Source organism: Oncorhynchus mykiss, chromosome 8, assembly GCF_057628025.1.
Source record: "Oncorhynchus mykiss isolate SJ-2025 chromosome 8, ASM5762802v1, whole genome shotgun sequence".
In the NCBI taxonomy this organism is placed as follows: Eukaryota; Metazoa; Chordata; class Actinopteri; order Salmoniformes; family Salmonidae; genus Oncorhynchus; species Oncorhynchus mykiss.
In genome coordinates, this window is record NC_143029.1 from 79,504,049 (window position 1) to 79,525,000 (window position 20,952).

The 20,952-nt window shown below is 46.0% G+C and overlaps 1 protein-coding gene across 9 annotated transcripts in view; it reads left to right on the forward strand.

Annotated features, from left to right (window-relative positions):
* LOC110530680 (receptor-type tyrosine-protein phosphatase S) overlaps positions 1–20,952 on the forward strand; it is a 145,857-nt gene that overhangs the window by 92,673 nt on the left and 32,232 nt on the right. For 4 of the 9 annotated variants that reach the window (XM_036986330.2, XM_090182711.1, XM_090182715.1 and 1 more), the window contains 9 exons: positions 394–408; positions 1,684–1,953; positions 2,151–2,530; positions 5,485–5,686; positions 6,227–6,363; positions 6,490–6,634; positions 16,098–16,192; positions 18,379–18,632; positions 19,993–20,080. In XM_036986330.2, coding sequence (XP_036842225.1) covers positions 394–408; positions 1,684–1,953; positions 2,151–2,530; positions 5,485–5,686; positions 6,227–6,363; positions 6,490–6,634; positions 16,098–16,192; positions 18,379–18,632; positions 19,993–20,080 — 1,586 coding nt within the window. Of the gene's footprint in view, positions 1–393; positions 409–1,683; positions 1,954–2,150; positions 2,531–5,484; positions 5,687–6,226; positions 6,364–6,489; positions 6,635–11,665; positions 11,987–12,135; positions 12,330–13,424; positions 13,452–13,744; positions 13,863–14,212; positions 14,855–16,097; positions 16,193–18,378; positions 18,633–19,992; positions 20,081–20,952 lie in introns of all 9 variants that reach the window. The other 5 variants (XM_036986333.2, XM_090182713.1, XM_090182712.1 and 2 more) reach the window with 2 other exon arrangements.

The window sequence follows — 20,952 nt, forward strand, 5'->3', positions numbered from 1 at the left end:
TATCCTCTCTGCCCCCATCCCTCCTTTCTTTCCCCTTCTGCCCTTTCCCCCTTTCTTCTTATCCTCTCTGCCCCATCCCTCCTTTCTTTCCCCTTCTGCCCTTTCCCCCTTTCTTCTTATCCTCTCTGCCCCCATCCCTCCTTTCTTTCCCCTTCTGCCCTTTCCCCATTTCTTCTTATCCTCTCTGCCCCCATCCCTCCTTTCTTTCCCCTTCTGCCCTTTCCCCCTTTCTTCTTATCCTCTCTGCCCCCATCCCCCCATCCCTCCTTTCTTTCCCCTTCTGCCCTTTCCCCTTTCTTCTTATCCTCTCTGCCCCCATCCCTCTCTTCTAATATCCCGTCCTTCTTTCTCTCTCTTCTGCATTCTGCACTCCATCTGTACCCTGGTGTGTAGGATCAACAGACAAATGTGCATAATTTTAAATTACTAAAAACATGTGCATACTACCCCTTTCTCTCTCTTTGGATTATCTCTCTCTGTCATGACTCATGATGTATGTCTTGATGTTTCCTTATTTCAAGTGTTCAATGTGAACATTGTAATTGCAACGACACCTATTTATATCCCCCATAACCTTATTTACATCGCTTTTATTTATTTTCAACATTGCTGCGTTCATCTGGTATTCTGGTTGTACAATGAGGCCGTGAGTTGCCACATTGACTGGAAGAGGAACCAGACAATACTCTCATTCTCTCTCTCTATCTGTCTTCTCCCTCTGTCTCTTCATGATTATAGTTTTTTTTCTACAAGTCTTCTAGGCATGCAAGTGATCCGTGAGCTCTCTCTCTATGCATCCATGCATCTTTCCCTCTACGTGCCATTATATCAAATAGATCTGACAGCTAGCTAGTAGATTCAGCACAGGTACAGTTAACAGAAGCACTCTGTGCAAGTTGTCTGACTAATAGCTGGTTCTATCAATTGGCTCTGCCAGCGCCATGTATCTAAAGGGCCCTCATCTGCAGTGGAGAACTCACCCCAGAGGCACAGAGGCTCATTGAAGTTTCTCATTATAGTTTCTCACTCAAGTTTCTGGTGAAGTTTCTCGTTTTCAAGTCAGTAGCCTTGAGCTTCGCTGCAACAGTAGTTCAGCTGTAATTTACATCTTCACATTGGTTTTATTTAAGCTCATTTTAGTTCCTCAGGAAAAAATCCTATGGTATTTTGTGCAGCCCAGAGCGCCAGTATTTGTATTGTAGATCTTGTTTTAAATAGGGAAGAGGAAATTGTATAGTCTGGGCATCTACGGTGATGATTCTACAATGCCAAATGATGTCCTTGTAAAATATGCAATGGGTTGTTGCACACTGGCTAAAACATGAGAAACGTACAATAGGTTTCATGTGCAGGGTGAAATGTAGCTTGAGAAAGCAGTCTCACAACATGGGATCTGTGTATTTCAACTGCTATCATTAGCTAATATTTTCAAAACTACCAATGTAGTTTTGACTAAACGTGAAATATCCCTTTGTAAAACCTCTGTAAAAGCAGTGAAGTTCATACTACCCTTTCTGTTACCCCACTTTCTCTCTCTCTTTCGCTCTCTCTCGTTCTCTCTCTTTCTGTATCTTTCTTACCCCCCTCTGTCGCCCCCTTTTCTGTCCCTCCCGCTCCGGCTCCCCCTCCTCATCCCCCTCTCTACAATCCTCCCCCCGTCTTCCCCATCTCCTCCTCTCCCAGTGCGTCGTGTGCCCCCTCGTTTCTCCATCCTGCCCTCCAACCATGAGATCATGCCCAGCGGCAGCATCAACATCACCTGTGTGGCGGTGGGTTCACCCATGCCCTACGTCAAATGGATGCTGGGTAGTGAGGACCTGACACCTGAGGACGAGATGCCGGTGGGGCGGAACGTTCTGGAGCTCAACGGAATCAGGGAGTCGGCCAACTACACCTGTGTGGCCATGAGCAGTCTGGGGGTTATAGAGGCCACTGCACAGGTGTCAGTTAAGAGTAAGGGACAACCTTTCTCTTTCTAATTGTGCTCTCTCTGTCTCTCCCTCTCCCCGACTTTAAACACCACCGTATTAGAGAGTAAGGACCATCTATGATCTTGCAGGTGCCCATCAAGAGTAAGGTCCACTTTTCTCCCCCTGTCTGCCTTCAGACATTAAGGACAGTTGAACAAATATCTCCTTCTCCCTTCATAGCTCTTCCCAAGCCTCCCGGTACCCCCATCGTCACGGAGACGACTGCCACCAGCGTCACCATCACCTGGGACTCCGGTAACCCCGACCCGGTGTCCTATTACATCATCCAGTACCGGGCCAAGGCACCAGACAGCAAGTACGAGACGGTGGACAGTATCACCACCACCAGGTACAGCATTGGAGGGCTCTACCCCAACACGGAGTATGAGATCAGGGTGTCAGCCGTCAACAGCATCGGCCAGGGACCCTCGTCCACCCGGGTGGAGGCCAGGACAGGGGAGCAGGCCCCGGCTAGCCCCCCCAGGAACGTCCAGGCCAGGATCATCTCCAAGAACACTGTCATGGTCCGCTGGGAGGAACCAGAGGAGCCCAATGGACAGGTCAGTGTTGATTTTTGTTTTGTCAGTTGTTTTGTTAAAGGTACAACAACATTTTTAACTCAATATGAAATATATAAATTAAATACTTCTGGGTAACAATTAAGTACCTTACTGTGATTGTTTTCAATTCAAATGGAAAGAAATTAATAATAGCTTCTTAACAAAGCAATTTTTCAAGCAAGATTGTCGTCTGTCTAGGTGTGGGGAGGTGGGGAGGACAAAACTTAAAACTAGCTGTTATGGGTAGAAACGTTTGGAACTCTCTTTCTTATTGGTCTAATAACTAATTTAACGCCTGGTTATGTCACCAGGCAGGCCAAAACATAATCATTTTAACAAGTTCACAATATTATTCCAACCTCATAGTGAGGAAATACAGTGCCTTGCGAAAGTATTCGGCACCCTTGAACTTTGCGAACTTTTGCCACATTTCAGGCTTCAAACATAAAGATATAAAACTGTATTTTTTTGTGAAGAATCAACAACAAGTGGGACACAATCATGAAGTGGAATGACATTTATTGGATATTTCAAACTTTTTTAACAAATCAAAAACTGAAAAATTGGGCGTGCAAAATTATTCAGCCCCTTTACTTTTAGTGCAGCAAACTCTCTCCAGAAGTTCAGTGAGGATCTCTGAATGATCCAATGTTGACCTAAATGACTAATGATAATAAATACAATCCACCTGTGTGTAATCAAGTCTCCGTATAAATGCACCTGCACTGTGATAGTCTCAGAAGATGGATGGAGCCAAATACAGGACCATTCTGGAAGAAAACCTGATGGAGTCTGCAAAAGACCTGAGACTGGGACGGAGATTTGTCTTCCAACAAGACAATGATCCAAAACATAAAGCAAAATCTACAATGGAATGGTTCAAAAATAAACATATCCAGGTGTTAGAATGGCCAAGTCAAAGTCCAGACCTGAATCCAATCGAGAATCTGTGGAAAGAACTGAAAACTGCTGTTCACAAATGCTCTCCATCCAACCTCACTGAGCTCGAGCTGTTTTGCAAGGAGGAATGGGAAAGAATTTCAGTCTCTCGATGTGCAAAACTGATAGAGACATACCCCAAGCGACTTACAGCTGTAATCGCAGCAAAAGGTGGCGCTACAAAGTATTAACTTAAGGGGGCTGAATAATTTTGCACGCCCAATTTTTCAGATTTTGATTTGTTAAAAAAGTTTGAAATATCCAATAAATGTTGTTCCACTTCATGATTGTGTCCCACTTGTTGTTGATTCTTCACAAAAAATACAGTTTTATATCTTTATGTTTGAAGCCTGAAATGTGGCAAAAGGTCGCAAAGTTCAAGGGGGCCGAATACTTTCCCAAGGCACTGTATGTACACAGGAAAGTATGTTTTTTGACTGCACTGGTTCTTTAATAATTTATGAATAATAATTTACTGATGTACTACTTTATTTATTTATAATGTATTATGTTATTAATCTGTAAATGTATGAATGTATTAATTAGAATGTTATCAGAAGAGAATAAATGGCCAAGACAGGGATAATAAACAGTGATCAACATCTCTGACAGAGACAACACTGAGGCGCAATAATAACTGAGTTAGTTAGATAAACATCCAATTTTCCTCTGTTGTCCCTGGGCAGTCTAAACATAATAAGCTGCGTAATGGTTGCCTGGCGACTCACCCTGAATTGAAATCCGCTGCTCTATCGACCATCGTAGAGAAGAACCGTCAGTTTGGCCGGAGCAATGTGGATGGGTAGCCAGGCAGTCCTAATGGAGTCATCATAAACAACAGTAATCACAACAAGGCGTGGAGATGGGGCAGTGCATCAATCATTACAGTTTTAACCATGGACTATAGTGATTACTCTTCAGGTAAAGAAAGGGTCAAAGGTAATTCAGTTATTTAATGATAACGGTAATGATAGTTCAACCTCGAAGCGAATGCTATTTTTATCTAGCTCAACGGCATATAAGTCCGGTCCAGTATAATTTCTTCTGGGCGTTGATGTCACGATATATAATAGCTTCCAAGTCTATGAGACCAGACAATGAAAGGCTAATTATAGAAAACAGCACAAAGGAGTTTCTCTCCATCGTCTAACTGTCTCTCTCTGTGGCTCCCCCTGCCTCTGTTCCTCTGTCGTCTAACTGTCTCTCTCTGTGGCTCCCCCCGGCCTCTGTTCCTCTGTCGTCTAACTGTCTCTCTCTGTGGCTCCCCCTGCCTCTGTTCCTCTGTCGTCTAACTGTCTCTCTCTGTGGCTCCCCCCGGCCTCTGTTCCTCTGTCGTCTAACTGTCTCTCTCTGTGGCTCCCCCCGGCCTCTGTTCCTCCATCGTCTAACTGTCTCTCTCTGTGGCTCCCCCTGCCTCTGTTCCTCCGTCGTCTAACTGTCTCTCTCTGTGGCTCCCCCCTGCCTCTGTTCCTCCGTCGTCTAACTGTCTCTCTCTGTGGCTCCCCCCTGCCTCTGTTCCTCCGTCGTCTAACTGTCTCTCTCTGTGGCTCCCCCTGCCTCTGTTCCTGCATCGTCTAACTGTCTCTCTCTGTGACTCCCCCCTGCCTCTGTTCCTCCGTCGTCTAACTGTCTCTCTCTGTGGCTCCCCCCTGCCTCTGTTCCTCCGTCGTCTAACTGTCTCTCTCTGTGGCTCCCCCCGGCCTCTGTTCCTCCATCGTCTAACTGTCTCTCTCTGTGGCTCCCCCCTGCCTCTGTTCCTCCGTCGTCTAACTGTCTCTCTCTGTGGCTCCCCCCTGCCTCTGTTCCTCCATCGTCTAACTGTCTCTCTCTGTGGCTCCCCCCGGCCTCTGTTCCTCCATCGTCTAACTGTCTCTCTCTGTGGCTCCCCCCTGCCTCTGTTCCTCCGTCGTCTAACTGTCTCTCTCTGTGGCCCCCCCCGGCCTCTGTTCCTCCGTCGTCTAACTGTCTCTCTCTGTGGCTCCCCCCGGCCTCTGTTCCTCCGTCGCTTCCTCCAGGTGAAAGGTTACCGGGTGTACTACACCATGGACCCATCTCAGCCCATGAGTCTGTGGCAGATCCATAATGTTCAGGACAGCACCATCACCTCCATCCAGAGCCTGGTACCCTCTGAAACATACACTGTCAGAGTCCTGGCCTTTACATCTGTGGGAGACGGACCCTTCTCTGACCCTGTCCATGTCAAAGTGCTGCCCGGAGGTCAGTGTGTGTGTGTGTGTGTCTGTGTGTGTGTCTGTGTGTGTGTCTGTGTGTGTGCCTGTGTGTGTGTCTGTGGGTTAGTGTGTGTGTGGGTTAGTGTGTCTGTGTGTTAGTGTGTCTGTGGGTTAGTGTGTCTGTGGGTTAGTGTGTGTGTGGGTTAGTGTGTGTGTGTGTCTGTAGGTTAGTGTGTGTGTGGGTTAGTGTGTGTGGGGGTTAGTGTGTCTGTGGCTTAGTGTGTCTGTGGGTTAGTGTGTCTGTGGGTTAGTGTGTCTGTGGGTTAGTGTGTCTGTGGGTTAGTGTGTGTGTGGGTTAGTGTGTGTGTGTCTGTGGGTTTGTTCCCTTTTCTGACCCGGTTCATGTCAAAGTGCTTCAGTACTGTTTAAGGTCAGTGACACACATCTTTTGTAGAACTACAGGGCTGGAATGAGATTTGTCTGTTTAAATAAAGGATGAACAGAACAGTCTAGAAGCTACTAACTGACTGGATGCTGGAGAGGTGAGTTCTAACTCTTGTCCTGTCTCCTCTTCTATCCCCTGTAGTTCCAGGGCAGCCAGGAAAGTTCAAGGTGGGCAAGGTGACGGAGACCAGTATAGAGCTGACCTGGGAACCGTCCTACATCAAGGAGGGCATCGTCAACTACGAACTGCTCTACAAACCTGTCAAGTTCGGCAGCCTGGTCAGACTTTTTCTTCCACACTAAGTAGATTTCATTAAGGTGATAAAGTCCATTTATCAGATAATCCAGTTCTTTCTTTCTTTCTTTTATTCATGTTCTCTCCCCCCCCTTCTCCGTCTCTAACAGGAGAAGTTGACGTTTGGGCCCAGGGCTTCGTACACAGTGGAGGGTCTGAGGGCTAACACGGAGTACTCCTTCTCCCTGGCTGCCATTTCTAACAAAGGCATCGGAGCCTTTACCAACGAGCTGGTCCAGAGGACAGCACAAGCCAGTAGGTTTTCCTCTGTCACACCTGCAAACACACACTGTGTAACGTTACAGTGTGATGTACTTGTATCCCTCACAGCTCACTGATCCCCAGGAGTCGTCTACACACTCATCCATCTTGTCCACTCATCTATTCATTTATCTTGTTCACTCATCCATCCATCCCTGCATCTATCTTCTATGTATTCAGAGTGTACCTGATGTTTAGCACACCAACCGTTTATTTGAACTTTCACAGTTTTCTCACACAGTGAAAAGTCATGGATATACAGATCGGATAAGGCTGCTGTTTCATTTTCTTCAGTCCTTCACAGTTTCCTTTACTTCAAGGTGGGTCAAAGTACCCTTTTTCTCCATTTCAAGAAGCTCACCGTCACAGGTCAAATGTCAAAGGTCATCAGGATGAAATTATTTTCGAGGCTTAATTGGAGGTATGTGCTGGTCAGTCGGAGTCTAAGACCAAATCAAACGAATAGGCCTGTATCCAACGGAGACTGGTGTAAAGGTACAGTATTACTTTTTAAGATTTGTTACCTGGAGAAAATGGACACCATATAATGTACATTGGACGTACAGCTCACTGCCAAAATAAAGGAAACACTTGAGTAAATGAGGGATACAAAGTATATTGAAAGCAGGTGCTTCCACACAGGTGTGGTTCCTGAGTTAATTAATCAATTGACATCCCATCATGCTTAGGCTCATGTATAAATGCTGGGTAAGCCATTATTATGGACATTATTTTGGCTACCATAGCTATGCCCCCCATAGGATGACTATGCCCCCATCCACAGGGCACAAGTGGTCACTGAATGGTTTGATGAGCATGAAAACGATGTAAACCATATGCTAGGGCCATCTCAGTCACCAGATCTAAACCCAATTGAACACTTATGGGAGATTCTGGAATGGCGCTTGAGACAGCATTTTCCACCACCATCAACAAAACACTAAATGATGGAATTTCTCGTGGAAGAATGGTGTCGCATCCTTCTAATAGAGTTCCAGACATTAGTAGAATCTATGCCATGGTGCAGTGAAGCTGTTCTGGATCGTGGAGGCCCAACGCCCTTTTGAGATGCTTTAGGCTGGTGTTTCCTTTATTTTGGCAGTTACCTGTGTATTCACCAACAGAAACTTTCTGCAACTTTTAACATGTTATTTGGCTAGCTGGATGCCCCGTGTTATGCATGACCTACACATGGAGGTTTAGACACCTGGGTGGCAGGCTAGGGAGTGACTGAATGTGGCAGATAACAATTTCATTTCATGGAGCAGAATGCATTTCACAGTTAGCTTAGCACGGTTTGTGTGCAATCACTAGGCTTGGGTGCACATCGTGATTGTTCCCTCAGGCCACTGGTACTGGGACTGTGCAGCTGAAGTGTCAGACTGTCAGATTCACAAATCCATGAATGATGAACATATTCATGCACATATCTTTTCCTCTGAACCTTTGTTTGGTTGATATTTTGTTTGAATGGTGGTTGTTGCATGGTAAGAAGGTCTTATGTGATGGCTACGGGTGGGAAGGACAGGCACGCATCTCAGACAGTCCCTGGTTGTGTCTCTTATCCTTGCTGTTCTTCTGTCCCTCCGTCCACTGCCTTGTCTCTCATTCTATCTCATAGTTCCTCTCTGAAATTGCATGAGGTCAACGTTAATGAAAGAATTTGGTTTTGGTTTTAGTTTCAGCTGCCTCAAATCTTGCTCTCCACATTTTTAGATGACATTTGAAATATCCAATCCACAAACCCAATTTTAAGAAATTCGATTGGGCAGTTTAAACTTGTACTGCAGCTGGCTAAATCAGGGTTACACAGAGTGATTCTTGGTAGTCTTAAACAAATCTAAATTGAAGCAAAAGTCTACACCTCACACACATGGTTATGGGCTTAAACAAAAGAAGATACCTGTACCATGTCGGATATAAAGTTGTAATGTATTATATTTTGACTTTGCGTCCCAATATTACACTTCAAATACATCACAGAAGACTGACATATAACTAAACTGTTTGACATAGTAACACCGGATTTTCATATTTTAAAAACATAATCTTTATTAATTATGAAATTATGAAAACATTAATAACATTCGCTTTTGGTCGTTGACTGCAGGAAAGGGCTACGAAGCATTACTAAAATATATAAAGAGTTTGGCAAAGTTCCAACACAATTATTACATTCCACTGAGAATGTCAAGGAAGGAAACCTTGGTAGCAAGATGGAGGATAGACTGCAAAGCTCTACATAGTATCTACAGCAGGGATGGGCAACTTTGATGGAGTGAGGGCAACTTTGATGGAGTGAGGGCCACAAAAAATCTCAACTCATCATAGGGGGCCACAGTAGTTTGCGGGTCTGCATATGCACTTCCATACCCACACACATGTTGTCAAAGTAGGCCCTACCCTATTGGGGGCCCTTAGCAAAATAATGTTTTAGCATCTTGACAGTGGAGAGAAAAAAAAATATGTTTTAGAGTACATTTCCTGCAATAGGGTAGAGAGGAATGTTTGCAGTTTTTAATATGATATCTGAGTGAGAGTGACTAACAAAATCAATGGGGGCCCCCTGGTCGATAAATCATCATGAATACTACAAGTTTACTGGCTGTTCGACTAACTTACTCGTCTAAAAAATGTTTTCTGACATGGCCAATTGAGTGACTGTCAGTGAGTGACATAACAAGAAAAAAACTGCTGATGCACAACCAAATGTCACCTGGTGTATTCTACTATTCTAACTCAGCAAGTTGATGTGTCGTCGCCCCCCCAAATGTTTCTACCGTTTTTTATGTTTTTGGAAATGTATCCGCGGGCAGTTGCCCATCTCTGATCTACAGTATAGTGGCAGTTGCCCATCCCTGATCTACAGTATAGTGGCAGTTTCCTATCCCTGATCTACAGTATAGTGGCAGTTGCCCATCCCTGATCTACAGTATAGTGGCAGTTGCCCATCCCTGATCTACAGTATAGTGGCAGTTGCCCATCTCTGATCTACAGTATAGTGGCAGTTTCCTATCCCTGATCTACAGTATAGTGGCAGTTGCCCATCCCTGATCTACAGTATAGTGGCAGTTGCCCATCCCTGATCTACAGTATAGTGGCAGTTGCCCATCCCTGATCTACAGTATAGTGGCAGTTGCCCATCCCTGATCTACAGTATAGTGGCAGTTGCCCATCCCTGATCTACAGTATAGTGGCAGTTGCCCATCCCTGATCTACAGTATAGTGGCAGTTGCCCATCCCTGATCTACAGTATAGTGGCAGTTGCCCATCCCTGATCTACAGTATAGTGGCAGTTGCCCATCCCTGATCTACAGTATAGTGGCAGTTGCCCATCCCTGATCTACAGTATAGTGGCAGTTTCCTATCCCTGATCTACAGTATAGTGACAGTTGCCCATCCCTGATCTACAGTATAGTGGCAGTTGCCCATCCCTGATCTACAGTATAGTGGCAGTTGCCCATCCCTGATCTACAGTATAGTGGCAGTTGCCCATCCCTGATCTACAGTATAGTGGCAGTTGCCCATCCCTGATCTACAGTATAGTGGCAGTTTCCTATCCCTGATCTACAGTATAGTGGCAGTTGCCCATCCCTGATCTACAGTATAGTGGCAGTTTCCTATCCCTGATCTACAGTATAGTGGCAGTTTCCTATCCCTGATCTACAGTATAGTGGCAGTTTCCTATCCCTGATCTACAGTATAGTGACAGTTGCCCATCCCTGATCTACAGTATAGTGGCAGTTGCCCATCCCTGATCTACAGTATAGTGGCAGTTGCCCATCCCTGATCTACAGTATAGTGGCAGTTGCCCATCCCTGATCTACAGTATAGTGGCAGTTGCCCATCCCTGATCTACAGTATAGTGGCAGTTTCCTATCCCTGATCTACAGTATAGTGGCAGTTGCCCATCTCTGATCTACAGTATAGTGGCAGTTTCCTATCCCTGATCTACAGTATAGTGGCAGTTGCCCATCCCTGATCTACAGTATAGTGGCAGTTGCCCATCCCTGATCTACAGTATAGTGGCAGTTGCCCATCCCTGATCTGCAGTATAGTGGCAGTTGCCCATCCCTGATCTACAGTATAGTGGCAGTTGCCCATCCCTGATCTACAGTATAGTGACAGTTGCCCATCCCTGATCTACAGTATAGTGGCAGTTGCCCATCCCTGATCTACAGTATAGTGGCAGTTGCCCATCCCTGATCTACAGTATAGTGGCAGTTTCCTATCCCTGATCTACAGTATAGTGGCAGTTGCCCATCCCTGATCTACAGTATAGTGGCAGTTGCCCATCCCTGATCTACAGTACAGTGGCAGTTACCCATCCCTGATCTACAGTATAGCTCTGTTCTTATCCAGCCAAGCAAAACTAAGCAGAGCTGTGTCTCTAGACAACATCTTAAAGGCCCTCTTCCCAGTAATAAATCACTGTGCTGCCATTGGTCAGAGCAGACAGGTGAAAGCCAATCATCTGGTATCAGTTACACATCCTCCTGGGCAGTAATTAAGTTGTCTTTTATCTCATTACCTAGCTAACATGATTAATTCCTTTCTTCCTCCATAAAGCTTTGTCTTCTGTGTTGAAGCCCTTGTCTTCTGTATTGAACTGCTATGTTGAAGCCGTTGTCTTCTGTGTCGAAGCCCTTGTCTTCTGTGTCGAAGCCCTTGTCTTCTGTGTCGAAGCCCTTGTCTTCTGTGTCGAAGCCCTTGTCTTCTGTGTCGAAGCCCTTGTCTTCTGTGTCGAAGCCCTTGTCTTCTGTGTCGAAGCCCTTGTCTTCTGTGTCGAAGCCCTTGTTTTCTGTGTTCAGCTGAGTCATGTTTGTTTGTATTTAGAGGCCTTCTCTTTTAATGTAGTTTTCCTTTTTTTATTTGTATTTCCTTTTTCTTCTATCCTTTTGTTTTGGCTTTGGTTTTTCACCCTCTTTCCGCCACTGTCTCTTTGCTCTCCCTTTCTATTTCTTCACTGCGTTCGAAACTCCCCTGGCCTTGCCCACTTCCTTATCCTGACCCTCATCCAATCAGAGCCCTCGGCTGCTCCCCTGGGCGTGTCCTGTGACAGCCCCAGCTCCACCTCCCTGAGGGTAAGTTGGACCCCGCCGCCCACTGAGACCCAAAATGGCACACTGACTGCTTATGTGCTGCGCTACCAGCAAGTGGTGTCTGGGGCCGAGGTCAAAGGTCAGGGTCCAGAGGTGAAGGTGCCTCCCATCCCCCCAGAGCAGGGGCAGGCAGTGGTGGAGGGGCTGGAAAAGTGGACCTGGTACCGCGTTAGCCTGGCAGCCTTCACTACCGAGGGGTCCGGACCAGAGAGTCCAGCCCTGCTCTGCCGCACAGACCACGATGGTGAGTGAGTGTGTGTTTGTGTCGGAGAGATATCAAACAAGCTTGAGACGAGAATGTTTGAAGCAGGGTAGATGGATGGCTAAAGTTCTAGATTAGCTGATCGATGCGTTGATTGAGAAATTAGAAATGTGTATGTGTGTGTTCCTTAGTGCCCGGTGCGGCCCCTCGGCAGGTGGAGGTCCGGCCCTTCAACTCCACTGCCCTTAGGGTCACCTGGCGATCTGTGTTGCCAAGGCAACGCCAAGGTCAGATCCGTGGTTACCAGGTGCACTATGCTCGTGTGGAGAGTGGCTCAACACGCAGCCTTCCCCGAATCAAAGACCTGCTATTGGACGACAGCCAGGTGAGGTCATCACCTTCTTATTTTTCTTATTTACATTTTCCGTAAAAAATATTTCATTTGAATATCTTCTCAACAGTCACGTACATATGTACTTTCAAAGATAACATATATATTTGACAGCTATCACACCTCCGCAGGTCATTGTTCAGTTAAAGTGAAGCAAATCATTTATCTCACTGAGTCTTTGCAGTACACATCACCTCCCACCAATGTTCCCTCTAAGCTGTGCACATGTGCAGCACGCAGCGCCCCCAACACTGCCGGAGCAGAAGAAATATCAGCACGTGCAGAGAAGCACGACATTAAACTTCACTCAACTTTCTAGAGTTTTTCCCGTTTAGTTAACACTATAGGCTTCTATTGCATTGACAGGCACAACTCAGGCCGGTGCACCATAACCAATCAGAGCTGCAGTATGCCTATATGCAAATAGACCATTGCCATATATTGAATTGAACCATTACATTTGAACTGGACTGTTTTACAGCATGAGGGGTCGTAATTATTATGCGCTTGTTTTGAGATCAAAGTGAGAGCTACATGTGCCATGTGTCCACATTTGTTCATATTATTTACTAGTTAGCGAGTTATTAGCCCAGTTATAGCTAATTTATAGTCAGAAATGTGAAGTGATTGCTTCCTATAAGAGCACAAAACATGAACATTTCTAGACATCTTTGAAAAGCTTTTTTCTGGTCTTAAAGGGGCAGTATTGTATTTTGAGACAGACTTGAATAAGCTAAGAAGCCAATACTGTAGGCAGAGGGTAGCATCATTTCATAGATTCGCTGTAATAATGGTATGGGGAATAATAATGCATTTTGTTTTGTAAAGTGGTTTCTTGGCCACTGTTAAAACACTCAATAATAGCAGGTATAGCATCAGTGTTCATAGTAAAACGCGCGCCGGAAGTTGCACAGAATCTTCACAACATTTGCGCTCAGCAGCCCTGAAATTTGCTCAGTGGCAAAAACAATTGAGGGAGCATTGCCTCCCACTACGCTCCTATTTCCTCCTCCTTTATCTAATCTCTTTTCTCGACTCATTCACTCTCCTCCCTCTCTCTCTCCCCCCCGGGTCTAACCGTGGGATAAGTTTGTGGAGGATGACACTACTGAATATGTGAGTATGGATCATTCTGTCAGTATTAAACTGAACCTACAGTGGTAGTGGTTATGCTGTACATTGCATAAGTAAGTTATGAACTCCTCATTAGGAGATGCCTTCTATCTGAGAGCCAGTCAGTTTGTAACGTCTCTATGTAAAGTAATAGGACAGAGTGAGTTCATACTATGTGATGGGTTAGTAGAGATAGGGCGAGAAATGGAGGAGCAGGGAGGAAGGGAGAGGGAAGAGGAGAGAGAGGTTTATAAGGCTTAGCTGAAAAAGTATCTTGTGTGTGTGTGACCCTGTAGGAGATGATGGTGGGGGGTCTGAAGCCTGAGATGTGGTACTCTGTGTCTGTGGCGGCTTACACCACTAAAGGGGATGGAACACACAGTAAAGTCAGAGTGGTGCAGACACCGGGGATTGGTAAGCATTGCACACATAAGATCACTAACAAATGCACACACAATTCACACACAATACACACACGATACACACACAATGCACACACAATTCACACACAATACACACACAATACACACACAATACACACACAATACACACACAATACACACACAATACACACACAATACACACACAATACACACACAATACACACACAATACACACACAATACACACACAATACACACACAATACACACACAATACACACACAATACACACACGATAGCATATTAGACATACAATATGTGAATGTTTCAAAGGCACAATGCAGAACTGACAAGTCTGTGCCTCTCCCTCCTCTTACCTGCAGTGCCTGGTGCCCCCTCCCTTTCGGTGCGCCCAGGGTCTGAACCCTCCATGGTGGTGAGATGGGGGCCCCCTACTGGGGGGTCAGACTCAGGTCTAGGGGCCAAAGGGTCTGAAGTTCAGATCCAGGGTTTTCGGTTACAATTTGGGCTGAAGAATGCAACCCTGGACACTACGGTGGAGTTTTCGGCCAGGGAGCGAATGTACACACTCACAGACGTAATTCCAGGGTTGACTTATGTCGTTACCCTTTCCGCCAAAAGCCGGTCAGGGTACGGAGACGAGGCACGGGAGGAACTCGAGATGCCTGAGTACCCACCCAGGAGTTACCCTCAAATCTCAGAATACATTAACGCCACCTGCTGTTCGCTCCAGTTCTCCTGGCTGCCCCCTGTGCCAAGCGAACGAAACGGTGTGATCACCGAATACACAATAGCTTATCGGGAAGCAGGGGGTCTTAACCCTCTGGGCATTGACCCTCTGGGACCCCCTCGCCAGATCACGCTCCCAGCCATTGAGTCCAGCTACACCATTCTGGGCCTGAACCACAACACCGGGTACGAGGTGCAGATGTGTGCCCACACCAGCGTAGGTCCCGGCCCGTTCAGTCCCCCGCTGCTGTATCGCACACTGGCCTTCGAGACAGGTAGGGCTGGCCTGAGGCCTGGCACAGGGCTCCAGAGAAACGCCCCTATTCACTCTAAACACTGGTCTAAAGTCAGATTTTTTTCCATTTTAATCTGAACCTTGAATATCACAGTCCAAAATGCAAAGCTGACTCTGGGCCAGTTATAAGGGTAAACTTTCACCCACAGAGGGGTTGAAAACGAGTCCACTGAAAAAACTGCAAATCTTAGTCTCTTCCACACACCCACCACCTCCTCCCTCACCTACTCCACACCTACTCCTCACCTCCAAGGAAAACTGACTGAATGCCACATCATTGAATGTCTGGAGAACACGCTCTCACACCCACAGGTAAAAGTCAGTAGAAAAGCCGGACTGGTTGTGAACAGTGAGGTAAGTGTTGAGTCCTGGCTCCTTGGCTGACTGAACGAGGCTTTCGTTTAATACACATGGTTTGTTTCTAAAGGTAAGCTTTTACCTCCTTTTGGATTGACCTAACCTGTTCCAACCTTTGTTGACATGCTGTTAACATGTTTTGTAGCCCTCACACTCCCCAGTAGGCACTTCACCACGAACCAAACACATTCTTCAGTTCTGTTGCTCTCCCTCCACTCTTCACTCTGATCAATCAATCCACCCTCTTCACCACCTCCTACTCTTCCTCCAAATCTTCATCTGCCGTTCCCACTATCACCATGTGTAAAGACCTGCACCTACCCTCCATCACCGACTAACAGATCTACAGGGTGGAAGCAGAGGAGTGGAGAGGTTGAATGGCACACTGCAGTCTAAAGATGACCTTGCTTTGACTGTCTAACATCCCCTCATCCACTTCACAGTGACCCGATAGCTCCTTGAGAAGAGGGTTGTTTGGCAGTTAAATATTCTGTGTGTTCTGTTCCGGAAATGTACCGGAGCGAATTAGGCTAGAACGAGATAAAGTGGGATTACACAGATTATGTCATCATAAAGAGGAGGATGAACAGGGCACAACGGAGCCAACTGTTCCTATCTCTTCAATTCTATTCACTCTTCTTTGCTACTCAGTGCCCATATACGTACTTCCTGAATACTCTTGAGATGTATGACATCACTGTATAATTCTTCTTAATCTTATTTTAGGAATTAGGATCCTTTGTTATAGAACCTACTAGAATATGTTGGTAGCTTCTCCACAAAGGGTTAAGGACAGACAAGACATGTGAATGGGGTGGTCTATACTGCCACTTGACCATGTGTCTGTTTTCCCGTCTTCCAATCAGATGTCCCGAGGAATTTCTCAGTGAACCTGGCGACCAAGACGAGTGTTCTCCTGACCTGGGAATTCCCTGAGAGCCCCTACCCCTACCACTTCACTGTGAGTGTGTGTGCTTGTGTAAACAACTGTGTGTGTACATATGTATAAGTTTTAATGTCAAGTACACATGTAAAGTGAAATGCCTTTCTTGCAAGCTCTAAACCCAACAATGCAATAACCAATGTAGTATTAAAAATATAATGAGAAATAAAAAAAAAACATACAAGAAATAAAAAAGAAATAAAAACGAGAAGTAAGTAATTTATATACTAGTTAAGTTTCAATATCATATATACAATGTGCAGGGATACTGGAGTGATGGAGGTAGATATGTATAGGGGTAAGGAGACAGGGATACTGGAGTGATGGAGGTAGATATGTATAGGAGTAAGGAGACAGGGATACTGGAGTGATAAAGGTAGATATGTATAGGGGTAAGGTGACAGGGATACTGGAGTGATAGAGGTAGATATGTATAGGGGTAAGGGGACAGGGATACTGGAGTGATGAAGGTAGATATGTATAGGGGTAAGGTGACAGGGATACTGGAGTGATAGAGGTAGATATGTATAGGGGTAAGGTGACTAGGCATCAGGATATATGATAAACAGAGTAGCAGCAGCGTATGTGTGTGTGCAGAGTCAGTATAAATGTATGTGCAATTTAAGTGTGTGTTGGAGTGCCAGTGTGCGTGAGTGTGTAGAGTCCTGTGAGTGTGCATAGAGACTAAAATACAAGGGTCAACTCAGATAGTCTGTGTAGCCATTTTGTTAGCTCTTTAGCAGTCTTATGGCTTCGGGGCTGTTCAGGAGCCTGTTGCTGTCAGACTTGATGCGGTACCTGTTTGTTGTGCGGAAGCAGTGACAACAGTCTATGGCTTGAAGGGCTAGCGTCTTTAACGATTTTCCGGGCCTTCCTTTCACACCGCCCTCTGTAGCGCCATGCGATCGAGGGCGGTGCTGTTGCCATACCAAGCAGTTATGCAGCCAGTCAAGATGCTTTCAATGGTGCAGCTGTAGAACTTTGAGGATCTGGGGGCCCATGCCAAACCTTTTCAACCTCCTGAGGGGGAAGAGGCGCTGTCCTGCCTTCTTCACGACTGTGTGTGTGGACCATTTTAAGACCTTAGTGGTGTGGATACCGAGGAACTTGAAGCTCTCGACCTGCTCTGAGATCAGCGAGATCACCCAGTCCTCTGGGTCGGTGGAGGCACTCATGCACGGCACGGTGTTGTTATTGTCGAAGCGTGCATAAAATGCATTGAGTTCGTCTGGTGGATAGGCATTGTTGGATAGATCACGGCTGGGTCTTCCTTTGTAATCTGTAATGGACTGTAGCCACTGCCACTTGGTGGGCATCGGAGCCTGTGTACGTAATATGATTCCACCTTATTCCTATATTGTCATTTTGCACTTTTGATGACTCTGCGACGGTCATGGCGGGACCTCTTGTACTTGTTCCTGTGCTCAGCTGTAGCCTCAGGGTTGTCTGCGAAAGCCCGGTGTCCAGTAGCCCTGTCCTTTATCTGAGCACCAACCTCAGTGTTAATCCAGGGCTTTTGATTCGGGAAGCAGCAAACCTTTAATGTGGGGACAACGTCGCCGATGCATTTCCTAATGTAGCCGGTGACGGAGGTGGTTAGTTCGTTGGATAGCCATTGGGTGTATCTTGTCCGAAAGCCATGTTTTGGAAAAGCAGAGAATATTCCAGTCAAGAGAGTCCTGTTGGTAGCAAATCCGCGATCGGAGGTCATCCATCTTATTATCAAGTGACTGTACATTAGCCAGTAGAATGGAGGGAAGAGGTGGTCGGTTTTCCCTTCACCTTAATGTTGCCAGGCTTCCCCTCTCTTGCCTCTGTAATGCCGGATTTTCCTCTTGCATATCCCGAAAATTGGGTCAGAATTACAGAAAGAGCCCAGGGCAGATGAGTCAAAGTTGAAGTAGAAGCTGGAATTGGGGTAAGTAACTACCGATCTGATGTTCAAGAGTTCTTGTCGGTTGTAAGAAATAGAGGATACATTTTGTGAAAATAAGTCAAAATAAACGGCTAAAGAATCACAAAATAGCTGGGTTGGAGCTCGCAAAATGGCGACCATTAAGGACGGCGCTATCTTATTATGTGTGTATATATGTGTGATCTTAGCCGTCAGAAATACCCTCCCCTACCCTATTCCTCCCAGGATGTGTGTGTATATGTGTGATCTTAGCCATCAGAAATACCCTCCCCTACCCTATTCCTCTCAGGTGGAGTATAACCGCCAGAAGATGGAGGTGGATGCCAAGCTGAGGAAAGCAGTGATCCCCAACTTGCAGCCAGATACCGACTATGACTTCAAGATCACCTCCTCAGAGGGCAACATGGGCGGGCTGAGGCACCGCATCCACGCCAAGACCTCTCCACCAATTGCCATCCGCCGTCCGGAGATTGACCACACCCGTGACACGGAGACCACCATCACCATAATCCTGCCCTCGCTGGAGAATCGCATCCCTGTCAAGTAAGGGCTAGCCACAGGGTTGCTTTTTAGTGATTTTGATGGGCGTACGGTTGCCTTCCAACCATATGAATTGTTTGGAAAATTCCAGAAAATTATGTAATGGCTTTAGAAGCTTCTGATAGGCTAATTGACATCATCTGAGTCAATTGGAGGTATACCTGTGGATGTATTTCAAGGCCTACCTTCAAACTCAGTCCCTCTTTGCTTGACATAATGGGAAAATCAAAAAAAATCTGCCAAACATTGGAGACTTTGTGAATATGCTGAAGGAAACAGGTACAAAACTATCTATATCCACAGTAAAACGAGTCCTATATCGACATAACCTGAAAGGCCGCTCAGCAAGGAAGAAGCCACTGCTCCAAAACCGTCATAAAAAAAGCCAGACTACGGTTTGCAACTGCACATGGGGACAAAGATGGTACTTTTTGGAGAAATGTCCTCTGGTCTGATGAAACAAAAATATAACCATTTGGCAATAATGACCATCATGTTTTGAGGAAAAAGGGGAAGGCTTGCAAACCAAAGAACACCATCCCAACTGTGAAGTGGGTTCAAAATGGACACTGACCCCAAGCATACTTCCAAAGTTGTGGCAAAATGGCTTAAGGATTTTATTTTGTATTTTTTACCCTTTAGGCAAGTCAGTTAAGAACAAATTCTTATTTTCAATGACGGCCTAGCAACAGTGGGTTAACTGCCTTGTTCAGGAGCAGAACGACCTTGTCAGCTCGGGAGTTTGAACTTGCAACCTTCCGGTTACTAGTCCAACGCTCTAACCACTAGGCTACCCTGCCGCCCCAATAACAAAGTCAAGGTATTGGAGTGGTCATCACAAAGCCCTGACCTCAATCCCATAGAAAATTTGTGGGTAGAACTGAAAAAGCGTATGTGAGCAAGGAGGCCTACAAACCTGACTCAGTTACACCAGCTCTGTCAGGAGGAATGGGCCAAAATTCACCCAACTTATTGTGGGAAGCTTATTGTGGGAAGCTTGTGGAAGGCTACCTGAAACGTATGACCCAAGTTAAATAATTTAAAGGCAATGCTACCAAATACTAATTGAGTGTATGTAAACTTCTGATCCACTGGGAATGTGATGAAAGAAATAAAAGCTGAAATAAATCACTCTCTCTACCATTATTCTGACATTTCACATTCTTAAAATAAAGTGGAGATCCTAACTGACCTAAGACAGAGATTTTTGTTAAAATTAAATGTCAGGAATTGTGGAAAAACTGAGTTTAAATGTATTTGGCTAAGGTGTATGTAAACTTCCGACTTCAACTCTGCTAGTAAACTGCCACAGAAAAGTTGTAATGAAATTCCCTGACAATCTGGTTGTTCCTCTGTCCTGTAGGAACCTGTATGTGGTGGTAGTTCCTCTGAAGAGGGCGAGGGGGGTCATTAGACATCTCAAGAGCCCAGACGAGATGGACTTGGAGGAGGTGAGAGCTATGGCCACCTATCTGGGAACACATGAACTGGCTCGTCTGACCGTTCTCCTCTCTCTGAGAACCTTTGCTCTCTCAGATTTGATCATGTGGTTTCTTAATGTTTACATAAAAAAATGCATCATTAACATCACCTCTATCTCTCTCCCTCTCGCTCCCTCTCTCTCCCTCCCTCCCCCTCTCTCCCATCTCTCTCTCTCTCCTTCCCTCTCTCTCTCTCTCCACCTTTCCCTCCCTCTCTCGACCTCCCTCTCTCTTTCTCTCCATCTCTCTCCCTCACTCTCGATCTCTCTCATTCCCTCTCTCTATCTCTCCTTCCCTCTCTCTCCATCTCTCTGTCTCCCTCTATCTGACTCACTCCCTCTCCTCCCTCTCCTCTCTTGCTCTCTCTCTCCCTATCACCCATATCTCTCTCTCACACTCTCTATCTATCCCTCTCTCTCTCCATCTCTCTCTATCTCTCTCTATCCCACTTTCTCCATCTGTCTCCCTCTCTCTCCATCTGTCTCCCTCTCTCCACCTATCTGTCTCTCTCTCTCTCTCTCTCTCTCTCTCTCTCTCTCTCTCTCTCGCTGTCTCCCTCTCTCACCCTCCCTCCCTCCCTCCCTCCCTCCCTCCCTCCCTCCTTCCTCTCTCTCTCTCTCTCATTCCCTCTCCATCTCTTTCTCCCTCTCTCCCCCTCTATCTGACTCCCTCCCTCTCCTCCCTCTCTCCGTCTCTCTCCCTCCCTCTCTCTCTCTCTCTCTCTCTCTCATTCCCTCTCCATCTCTTTCTCCCTCTCTCCCCCTCTATCTGACTCCCTCCCTCTCCTCCCTCTCTCGCTCTCTCTCCCTATCACCACTTTCTCCATCTCTCTGTCTCTCTCT